Genomic DNA, 12,187 nt, shown 5'->3' with positions numbered 1-12,187 from the left:
CAAGCTGAAGTTACTCCATTAATAATCAATACAAGTTTTCACCACACACCTAACATCGAAGATATTTTTTGAAGGAGAAAAAAATAATTTTACTTGCGGTTGAAAAAGCCCAGGATGCACCACAGTTTCGTTGATCCAGAGGATCATGAATCCACTCAGGCCATGCATAAGTGGCTGCAAAAAATGCAGGAAAGTATTCTTCTGGAAGTGAATTTCCCTAAAACAAAATGTATATGCTTCAATACTTAATTTTATCTTAAATTTTACCTAATTTTACTTTTAAAGTTCTTAAATTTCAAAATGAGGAAACCCAAAGCATTGGCATCTGTGGCTTCCTCAGCACCAGTGTGATGGTTACACCGTGGCTGAGAGCTGTGGACCCCCTGAGAGTTAGGAGGGTTCTGGCACTCTACTAGCTGAGCTGGAAAGCTGAGCTAAACGACTGTCAACCTGAATAACCTTCTAGTTTCTCTCTGATTTTTATCTCAAACAATAATTCCCTATGAAACACATTAATTATGACCATATAATTAATTATGGCATTTTGGGGGAAAAGCCTTCTACTACAAACAGCAGAGAATTTAGTTACCTGTTACCTTATTCTCCTTGACACATGGCTGTAGGTAGGAAATTTTAGTCACCCTGGGAGGGAGGCATCAGTGTATCATTGATCATTGCATATCACTGATTTGTCTTTTACACAGAGGATTTTCAATCTCCAGCACTTATTCCAGAACAAAAATCAGTGATTTTCCTTTTGCTCTGCACTCCAATGTTGTATAGATGAAAATTCATGATCTGTTTACTAAAGCCATTTGGACAGCCAGTTCTTCATCTCTTAGCCCTGATTTATATCCTCCAAACTTTGTATATCTGCATATGCGAGAACCATCTGGCACAATTGCTATTAATCTGCTTTGCATTCAACATACCAAAACCATTCATTCATGTTTGGTTGGGTTTTTTTGCTGTTGAACTTTATGGAATGATTGCTTCTGCTGTTCAGGGAAATAGGAATAGCCACATAGAATGACAATATTAGTCCATCTAGTCCATCAGTTTGTCTCAAACAATTGTTGACAACATCTGTTTTAGAGGAAAATACAATATACAAACTACAAGAATGTGTTCCTAAGCAAAACATTTCCTGATGCTTTCTTAAAAGCAGCCTCATATCCTGAAGCACAAGCTTCAATTCTGTCCATATTCCTTTATTTTACTTTGATTTACTTAGTTTTCTAATTCTGTCCTTGCTGAACCATTTTTCTAAATTTCTTGTGTGACCTGTAAGACTTCATACCTATTCCTAAAATGATTTAAACTCTTGAGCTCAGTTCTTTCAAACTATTTAAAGACACTCTGAGGAACCAGACTTCACCACTATGGCTGTATCTAAAATGGTTTGTTGTGTATGCTGGGAAACAGCATTGCCTCCCGCTACCTTGTACACCTGGGTTTCTCACTGAAAACAATGACTGAGAAGTGGTTAGAGATAAAAGCGGTTTGTACCTCTGCTCTGTATCATAAAATCACAGAATCACAGAATAGTTAGGGTTGGAAAGGATATTAAGATCATCTAGTTCCAAACTCCTGCCATGGGCAGGGACACCTCACACTAAAACATCTCACCCAAGGCTCTGTCCAAACTGGCCTTGAACACCAACAGGGATGGAGCATTCACAACTTCCTTGGGCAACCCATTAAAGTGCCTCACCACCCTAAGAGGAAAGAATTTCCTCCTTATATCCAATCTAAACTTCCCATGTTTTAAGTTTTAACCTGTTAACCCCTTGTACGATCACTACAGTTCTTAGTGAAGAGTCCCTCCCCAGCATCCCTATAGGCCCCCTTCAGATACTGGAAGGCTGCTATGAGGTCTCCACGCAGCCTTCTCTTCTCCAGGCTGAACAGCCCCAACTTTCTCAGCCTGTCTTCATACAGGAGGTGTTCCAGGACCCTGGTCACCTTCATGGCCCTCCTCTGGACTTGTTCCAACATTTCCATGTCCTTCTTATGTCGAGGACACCAGAACTGCACACAGTACTCCAGGTGAGGTCTTACGAGAGCAGAGTAGAGGGGCAGGATCAACTCCTTTGACCTGCTGGTCACGCTTCTTTTGATGCAGCCCTGGATACGGTTGGCTTTCTGGGCTGCGAGCGCACACTGAAGCTGGCTCATGTTCATTTTCTCATCAACCAACACCCCCAAGTCCTTCTCCGCAGGGCTGCTCTGAATCTCTTCTCTGCCCAACCTGTAGCTGTGCCTGGGATTGCTCTGACCCAGATGTAGGACCTTGCACTTGGCATGGTTAAACTTCATGAGGTTGGCATCAGCCCACCTCACAAGCATGTCGAGGTCCCTCTGGATGGCATTGCTTCCCTCCAGCGTATCAACTGAACCACACAGCTTGGTGTCATTGGCAACAAGACCGGTCCCAACACCGATCCCTGAGGGACACCACCCGTTACTGGTCTCCAGCTGGACATTGAGCCATTGACCACAACTTTTTGTGTGCGGCCATCCAGCCAGTTCTTTATTCACTGAGTGGTCCATCCATCAAATTGATGTCTCTCCAATTTAGAGACAAGGATGTCGTGTGGGACAGTGTTGAACGCTTTACACAAGTCCAGGTAGATGACATCAACTGCTCTACCCCTGTCCATCAGTTCCGTAGCCCCATCATAGAAGGCCACCAAATTGGTCAGGCAGGATTTCTCCTTAGTGAAGCCATGCTGACTGTCACCAAGCACCTTGTTGATTTTCATGTGCCTTAGCATGCCTTCCAGGAGAATCTGCTCCATGATTTTGCCAGGCACAGAGGTGACACTGACTGGTCTGTAATTCCCTGGGTCATCCATTTTCCCCTTCTTGAAAATAGGGGTTATATTTCCCTTTTTCCAGTCATTGGGAACTTCACCTGACTGCCGTGATTTTTGAAACATGATGGCCAGTGGCTTAGCAACTTCATTCATCAGCTCCTTCAGGACCCGTGGATGGATCTCATCAGGACCCATGGCTTGTGAACGTTCAGATTCTTATGATGGTCTCAAACCAGATCCTCTCCTACAGTGGGCCTAGGGTCTTCATTCTCACAGTCCCTCTGTCTGCCTTCCAAGATTTAGGTGGTGCAGTCAGAGCCTTTGCCAGTGAAGACTGAGGCAAAGAATTCATTAAGAACCTCAGCCTTCTCCAAATCCAGGGTAGCCAGTTCTCCTGATTGTTCCCGAAGAGGGCCCACGTTGTCCCTAGCCTTTTATTTCCAATGTACCTATAGAATCTCTTCCTGTTATCTTTCACATCCCTAGCCAAGTTTAATTCTAACTGGGCCTTAGCTTTCCTAACCTGGTCCCTAGCTTCCCAGACAACATCCTTGTTGCGGTTGCCTGTCCTTGCTTCCACCTTTTATAAGCCTCTTTTTTCCCTCAAAGTTTCCTCAGCAGATCCTTATCCATCCATGGAGGTCTCCTGGCCCTCCTGCTGCACTTCCTTCTAGTTGAGATGCAACACTCCTGAGCTTGTAGCAGGTGAACCTTGAGTATCAGCCAACAATCTTGGGCCCCCCTGCCCTCTAGGGCTATATCCTATGGAACCTTACTGAGCAGGTTCCTGAAGAGGCCAAAGCCTGCTCTTTTGAAGTTCAGGGCAGTGAGCTTGCTGCATGCTCTTCTCACTGTCCTGAGGATCTCAAATTCAACCATCTCGTGATTGCTGCATCCAAGGCTGCCCTGGAGCATCACATTTCCAACGAGCCCTTCCCTGTTGGTGAGCATGAGGTTAAGCATGGCACCTCTCCTTGTCGACTCCTCTATGACTTGCAGAAGGAAGTTGTCTTCCACACAATCGAGGAACCTCCTGGATTGCTTGTGCCAGGCCATACCATCACTCCAACAGATATCAGGATGGTTGAAGTCACCCATGAGAACAAGGGCCTGCGAGCGTGAGGCTTTTCCTATCTGTCCATGGAGTGCTTCATCCGCAGGTTCTCCTTGATCAGGCGGTCTGTAACAGATCCCCACAGTAATGTCTCCCATCGCTGTTCTCCCTTTAACCCTGACCCACAAACTCTCTGTGGACTGCTCACCTATCCCCAGACAGAGTTCCATACTCTCCAGCCTATCCCTAACATAAAGGGCAACTCCCCCTCCCCGCCTGCCAGGCCTGTCTTTTCTAAAGAGCCTGTAACCTTCCATTCCAACACTCCAGTCACAGGAGCCATCCCACCATGTTTCTGCAATGCCTATTATATCATATACCCGTAGACATGCGCACATCTCTAATTCCTCTTGTTTGTTCCCCATGCTATGGGCGTCTGTATGGAGGCACCTGAGCCGAGCTCCAAATGAAGCTGGCTCATTGGTTGGGGCAGCTGAAATATCTCTACATTGCTCCAAGCACAAGCGAGGGACTTACTAGAGCAGGCAGCCTCTCTGCAACATCCCTGATCTGAGTCTCTGGTACCAACACACCTCCCTTGAGACTGGGTCAGGCTAACAGATGGGTGCCTCTGTTCCTTTCAAAGCAGAGTCCCCTACTACTATGAGCCGCCGATTTTTCCTGGAGGCATCAGTAGTGATCCTATTTACGGGAGCATTAGCTGGTTGTTCACATGTTGATGTGTGTGTATCTGACGCTAAAATGGAATACAGACCCAACAGACAGATTAATGCAATCTGTGGATATGCCTAGACCCAGTAAAACTCAAGTGCTTCTAGGTTCACTATGTTAGATGCAGTCCGTGAGTTCTAAATACTATTAAAGTATACTGAAAACCATTAAGTCACTTAAGTACTTCTGAAAGTTTTGCCTGCAACCATGGAAAGCCGGTAATCTTTTAAACCTTGCTAAAATATTAATGTCAATATTTTGATTAACCACTTTCAGAAGTCTGATTTCTCAAAAGCTTGTGAGATGCATGGGACTTGCAACCTCAAGTGGCACACAGAAGGCAACAGAAGGCTAATTTCAACAATATCTCGCTAAATTCTTACATTCATTATTAATGAGCAAGCACAAGCAGAAGATTTACTTTGAAGATTAGAGAAATCATACAGGTGAAATCCTAGACAAATAGTGTTTCTTTTACGTGATAAAACTGCTCATTATCAACCACTAAACAAGTAAAATTTGGCAAAGGTTGCTTAGCATGCTTAAGAGGGCAGTGACCGCTTACAATTTTACAAATGAGGCAGTTGAGAAAATAAAATTCTAAATAGATCTTCTGTCTGAAAAAATGTGTCACTTTATGTATTCCTAAACTGCTGCCAATGTATTTAATAGCCTTATATTGTAAATCCCAGAGCAAAATCCTCATTAACCCTCAGCCTTGTCATTTAGAAATGCAGGATTGACCTGTAGCCAGAAACATTAGCTTTTTATGAGAGAAGTTCCTATCCTAATATTGAGAAGCACTGCCGCTTTGTATCAAATATTTAGTCTAGACAATTGTTTTGCAATGTGTGATCCATGAAGCAGCTTCAGATAGCACAATGCAATCAGCAAAATGAATGAGTGGCAAACTATTTTTAAACCTTCATATGTATTCTCTGTAGTCAAGGTAGGCCAAAACAGGAAGGTAAGTGAATGTAAAAGAACACTCATACTTCAGCTATGACTTCAGTAAAGTTAGATGGCCCTTCAGAGAAAAAAAGGCTGAAGATGATTACTGAATTTGCAAATGTGGATATAGTTTTTCTTAAACTATGCATTCCATTTTCTTGTAAGATGGCACGTAGGTGAGTACCTTGTTGCTGACGGGTTCAGACCCCACCGTTGCCTGAACACATACTGACAGAATACCATTAAATGTGTCTCATCACGATGTGTTTTAAAGGCACAGCAGGTATATATGTGTGCTACACAGACCTTCAAGAACGATTACACTATCCCCTGTAGTGAGTAAACACTTTCAAAATGCCTTCTCATATAACACACATGACACTATTGGGGGCTTCAGTTCTGTCAGGAGTCACAACAGGTTTAGTGGTGCATTTAGCTGTCTGCCTATGTTCAGGTCTAGGCATACTCTGCAGCACAGGGCCCTCAGTTCAGATTTAGTTCTTGTTCCAAATCATTGTCTTTTAGGTATTCTATTGTGACAGCATTTTAATCTACCCTTCCAGATGTATGCATTACCTTATTGAGCAGGTATAGTCTTTTATTAATAGCAGAGCTTTTGAAAGCTCTATAAGCAATTTCAAAAGTTTGTGTTTTCCCTAAGATGAAAGGTAGCTCTGTCAAACCATTTAATTTGACGTTATGTTAAAGAAGCTGTATTTGTAGTTGAAAAAGCTTCTACTCTACAACTAAACCTTTCAGGACTGCAGATAACTAGGACTCTGCCACAGATGTAACGTGGTTAACACAGAAAGGCTTTATATTCTTTAGTCCTTTTTTCCACGCAATTGAGTAAGCGGCCCCTTCTATACAAAAAAGCTTTTCTCAAGCATCCTCCAAAGACAGTAAAAAATAATCAGAACAGCCAGAAACTATTATTTATTATCTAAAGAGTAGAATAGTAGACCAGCAGCATGCTGAAGAAATTATTTTCATTTATAGCAAAAAAAAAAGTTATTTTTAATGAATGGGTAGCTATGGTTCTCTTTCTACATCATCAAACCTACCAGGTTTTAATCAGGCCAGTACAAGACAAAGCTCAAAATTTCTGAACACTAATTGTAGCATTTTTATCAACTAAGTGTATGACTTTGGGCAAATGACTTGCAGTTTTCTCACTTGCAAAATGGGAAAGGCAGTAGTAATCCCAGAGAATACATGAATATTTAATTACTGCCAATTTATCCACAATAAGTAACTAGTACATTGGCCTGCAGGTAAATTGGTACTCAGGAAAGTCAGTTAAAGGTCAAGCCATTAAGGTTTGGAGAATGTCTGAAAAATATATGTCATTATTTCTGAATTTCATCATTCATATCTTTTTACTCTCTTCTGAGTTGTCACCTAGTTACAGGTGAAGCTTAATGGAAATAATGTCATTCTTTTTTTGTCACTTAGGACTTTGTAAAAGTGTTAACATGCTTCACCAAATAGCAGTAACAGAAAATTATTCTTGAGAGGTGAAGCAGAGTCTCTGAAAATCTGGTAAGATACTTATCTTATAAAGCACCTGGAAGTTGATGCCATTGCTGAGCCAAACCCATGCTATGAATTTGCCAGATCACGCAGTGACAATAGATATGGAGCTGGCTATGAGTGAATAAAACCTTTCTTTTTTTCTTTTTTTTAAATATTTTTGTGAAGTATTAAAGCATGGCACATAATTGAGAATTTCCTCAGGCAGAACAAGGACACTATAGAGATTATGGTCTTCTAGAAAACTAGAGAACGGGACAGAATCAGGGAGATTTGAAGCTTTTCAGGAAGCTTCAGAGAAAACTATTTTTACATCAAGACTAGGTAAGACAGAAACTACTGGGATAAGAGCAAGAAAGTTCTAATAATTCTGAAGAGAAACTATAGGAATGAAGCAGGCTTATGTACGATTCAAAGAAATTTTCTGCAAGCTCAGAGAATTCTCCCGAAGCTGACAAAGTTAGACAGAGATTATTTCATAGTTTTAGCTTTTGTAAGTAGAGTAAAATATTTCTTTGAATCCTGTGCAAATCTTGTGCATCCAGCAATATGTAGGACTTCCTGAGGGCCAAATGCATGAGTGCACAAAGCTGGATTTCTGGACAACAATGCACTAAAGCTCCTCAGGTGTCTGGCGGTGCCAAAGGTAGTTGGGTTGTGGCTCACAGATTTTGTAAAAATGTAACAGGTAGAGAAAATTTTCCTGAGAAATGTATCAGTGGAACAAAGACTTCAAGTAGTGTGTCTGTCAAAGCTATGGGAAACTTAATAACGATAATTAAATACACTAGACATAATGCAGGACCACTGAGTGACCAGCTACCGCAAAGTGAATGGAAAAGAAGAAATACCATGTAGAATTTCTGCAACTTTCTCTGTCTTGTTTTCCTAGGTGGGATTTCTCTCATCTAGCTAGATATTTAGTAATGTAGACGTCAATCTCTGAGCTAGGTACACGATATCCATGCTTCTGTATAAGCATCACACTTTATTCCTCAAGTTAAAAACAACAGCAAATCAACACCAACTGTCTTTAGCCTCAGTGTAGTTAACTGGCAATTTGTAGCAGATACCTACTAAATCTTGCACTAAACCCTTTCATATCATTGTCTTATTTTGACTTGTCATCTTGAACTGAAGTGGATCCTTCTGTGGCTGCGAGGAGTAGCCTAGCAAACCATAAAAGGCAAAACTCCAAAGCTTAGTATCTGTCAACTTCTTGCTCTGATAGCCCTACATAGTGTAATTTTGAGCAAGATAGCCAGCGTGGGCCACAACCCAATGCCTCATCATGCTGATGCAGGAAGCTGTGTGGGACAAAGAACCAATCTGCATCAACTAAAGGGCTAGGATGACTAAAATTGTTGCAGAGGCACATGGTCCTCCCCGTCTTAACCAAATTCCCTGTCAAGTGGTAGCTTTGCACTGTAATTTTGGTTCTTCTAATAGTGTAATTTTGGTTCTTCTAAGAAAGAAGCCAAGAAACTGATCCAAAGAGTTCAAAAATCTGCTCTGGATTCAATAACTATGCATTTCTTCTTTAACTGCTTATCCTATTTACACAACTTAAAGCATATTTGCTTTTATTGCAGAACTAAATATAAGAGCATAAATATATGATAGGAAATTTAATTTAGCTGCCATGAAAATGGCCGTGGCAAAGAGGCATAGAAAGCTGGTAGTAGAGAATCATCTCATTTTCCCATTCTTCCTATCATTTTTCTTTCCATTTGGCTAAACCTCCAGTCTTCTACTGCATCTTTCATTTCATTCTTGTATTCTTTCAGAGCTTCTTTCAAAGACTAGTGTTTAGTCTCAGCTGCTAGTGTCAATGAGTTATGACTAATTTAATAATTTTTTCTGGCTACAGCTATGCGTGCGATGATTAATAAATGGAGGCAATAGTATGGAAACATCCTAAAGAAACAAAGATTTCAAACACCGATGATCTACAATGATAAGTCAATATTAATTCATAGATTCCCAAGGTTTAACATTTGCTTTCGCTCCTCCTTGTTTGATTTCCATCAAAAGGACCACACTCTCTGTGGCTTGGAGAACTATTCATATTCAGCACAGAAGCATTTAGCATATTTAACATGGAAGCATTTAGTGTTAAATCCCTGAATCATAATCTTATAATTGTCCACATTTATTTTTCCATGTGATAAAGTTATTTTAAAAATTAACAATTGTACACTTACTGGAGGTTCTTTCATATTCAGCAAGGAATGAGATGGAGGGAAGGTGCCCAGGCGCTTTTTGAAACCTTCTTCCACTGTCATTCCCCAGAACTGAGTGTAGTTGGCAGCTATCCATCTTCCTCACAGACAGAAAACAAACAAGCAAAACCCAGGTTAGGGACACCATTGACTTTAATAACTTGTTTCTTTTTAAGAGCAACACTAACATCCAGAAATAAATCTTTCCAATTACATTTCAAAACCTTGTATTCAATACACACAAGAAAACAGTCTAGAGAAGAGAAGCTGCATGGAGACTTCATAGAAGCCTTGCAGTATCTAAAGGGGGCCTATAAGGATGCTGGGGAGGGACTCTTCACTGGGGAGTGTAGTGACAGGACAAGGGGTAACAGGTTAAAACTTAAACAGGGGAAGTTTAGAATCATAGAATCATAGAATAGTTAGGGTTGGAAAGGACCTTAGGATAATCTAGTTCCAGCCCCCTGCCATGGGCAGGGACACCTCACACTAAACCATGGATGGAGCATTCACAACTTCCTTGGGCAACCCATTCCAGTGCCTCACCATCCTTACAGTAAAGAACTTCCTCCTTATATCCAATCTAAACTTCCCCTGTTTAAGTTTGAACCCGTTACCCCTTGTCCTGTCACTACAGTTCCTAGTGAAGAGTCCCTCCCCAGCATCCCTATAGCCCCTCTTCAGACACTGGAAGGCTGCGATGAGGTCTCCACACATCCTTCTCTTCTCCAGGATGAACAGCCCCAACTTTCTCAGCCTGTCTTCATACGGGAGGTGCTCAAGTCCCATGATCATCGTCGTGGCCCTTCTCTAGACCTGTTCCAACAGTTCCATGTCCTTTTTATGTTGAGGACACCAGAACTGCACACAATACTCCAAGCGAGGTCTCCCAAGAGCAGAGTAGAGGGGCAGGATCACCTCCTTCGACCTGCTGGTCACACTCCTTTTGATGCACCCCAGGATGCGGTTGGCTTTCTGGGCTGTGAGCACACTGAAGCCAACTCATGTTCATTTTCTCATCAACCAACACCCCCAAGTCCTTCTCCACAGGGCTGCTCGGAATCTCTTCTCTGCTCAACCTGTAGCTGTGCCTGGGATTGCTCTGACCCAGGTGTAGGACCTTGTACTTGGCACGGTTAAACTTCATGAGGTTGACATCAGCTCACCTCACAAGCGTGTCAAGGTCCCTCTGGATGGCATTCCTTCCCTCCAGCGTATCAACCGAACCACACAGCTTGGTGTCATCGGCAAACTTGCTGAGGGCGCACTCAATCCCACTCTCCATGTCAGTGACAAAGATGTTGAACAAGACCGGTCCCAACACCGATCCCTGAGGGACACCACTAGTTACTGGTTTAGATTAGATATAAAGATACTATGAGGGTGGTGAGGCCCTTGAATGAGTTGCCCGAAGAAGTGGTAAATGCTCCATCCCTGGCAGTGTTTAAAGCAAGGTTGGATAGAGCCTTGGGACCATGGTCTAGTGTGAGGCATCCTTGCCCATGGCAGAGGAGATGGAACTTGATGATCTTAAGGTCTTTTCCAACCCAGACCATTCTATGACTCTATGATTTAGTACAGGCTCTTCTACTGTGAATGAGTGTTGGATGGAGCAATGCAACAGTGTATGGAAAGTGGTGATTTGAGGTCAGCATCATGTCAGCCTGCAGGAGACAAGCAACCAATACTTCAGGGAAACACTGGAAAACAAGGTGCTTGATCATAACAGTTAGTGCTGTCTTGAAGTTATGCTCAAATTATGCTTCAGGTCACATGCCCACAGAGAACTAACAGCTTAATGTAGTGAGCTACATTGCTTTCAAGCTCTAGTGCACCAGCAGTGAGACACTGTTGAAGCCAGCAGAAAGCCTACCTGACACATTCTGCCTGAGTTTTACACCAATAGCCAGGTTGAAAGAGAGGGCTTTCTATGGCTGTTTAATTATTCCCTCCCCACTCTCAAGTAGACTAGACTGAGATTGCACTGTTAACTGCAAACTGTGCTCACAACAGAAAAAAAAATTACCTTGGAGTCATATACATTTAGAACACACTGAAATTTGTTATTATCAGAAAAGAGCTGGACCACAGGAGACAACATTATTTTTGCCCAGTTTTTTCTTTCTTGTGTATGAGTAGCAAGGAGGCAGGATTCATGCTGCCCAAATGAGAAGCCTCGCTATTCTTGGTCTGCATGTAGTCAGTGAAGAGTGCAAGTACCTGCAGAAGTTGAGTCATATCTCAGCTGGGCTTAACCACCCTGTGGCAAACCTTACCACTGACAAGAGGCAGGTGCAGGGCTCTGGGTGCCTAACATAATTGTCTATCCTAAAACAGTTGGTTTGAATGTCTCTCATGAAGTACAAAACATTTTAGCATTGAGTCACTGTTTGAAATCTGGGTAGTGTCAGTGGTGAATTTAGCACTTCAGCTTCTAGGAAGACAATCCCTGTATCTGTCTGGAAATAGCAGGATACCACAGCACACTTCCTGCACTGAGGTGTCTGTAATCCCTCTGCACAACCTGGGGAAAGCAAGAACTAGTAGCAAGAGAAACACCGAGCTTCACAAAGTTCTGGTCACCATTTGGCCTATCTTCTCCTCTTCGAACATTACCGAGAGTCCTGTTATGTGGAACAGTGCTCTTGAAGGGGGAGAAAAATTACCTTAAATATCTATCATACTTATCCAGGTAATAAATTGAAGAATAAGGGAATATTATCTAAATAACATATTGTGAGGAAAAGAAATTATACTAAATTTGGAGAAAGTTTTAGATAGGTGTTTACAATGTTGACTCTCACTAGCATGAGACTGTTGGTCTTGTTTCATTTCAAACCCTAGAATCAACCCGAGATTTAGGAAATTTTCACAGA

At 42.1% G+C, this 12,187-nt stretch overlaps 1 protein-coding gene across 1 annotated transcript in view; it reads right to left on the bottom strand.

The window, feature by feature from the left end:
* Positions 1 to 12,187, bottom strand: part of TINAG (tubulointerstitial nephritis antigen) — a 55,156-nt gene that overhangs the window by 36,807 nt on the left and 6,162 nt on the right. The window contains exons 4-5 of the mRNA XM_057414020.1: positions 9,294 to 9,408; positions 94 to 217 (exon numbers count right to left, since the gene is read on the bottom strand). Of these exons, the coding sequence (XP_057270003.1) occupies positions 94 to 217; positions 9,294 to 9,408 (239 nt within the window). The remainder of the gene's footprint in view (positions 1 to 93; positions 218 to 9,293; positions 9,409 to 12,187) is intronic.

The sequence above is a fragment of the Pezoporus wallicus genome, unplaced genomic scaffold (genome assembly GCF_028554395.1).
Source record: "Pezoporus wallicus isolate ANWC-B61680 ecotype Strahan unplaced genomic scaffold, APGP_CSIRO_Pwel_v1 contig_6428, whole genome shotgun sequence".
Lineage (NCBI taxonomy): Eukaryota > Metazoa > Chordata > Aves > Psittaciformes > Psittacidae > Pezoporus > Pezoporus wallicus.
The sequence above is the reverse complement of the archived record's forward strand: the minus strand, read 5'-3'. Positions and strand labels throughout refer to the sequence as shown.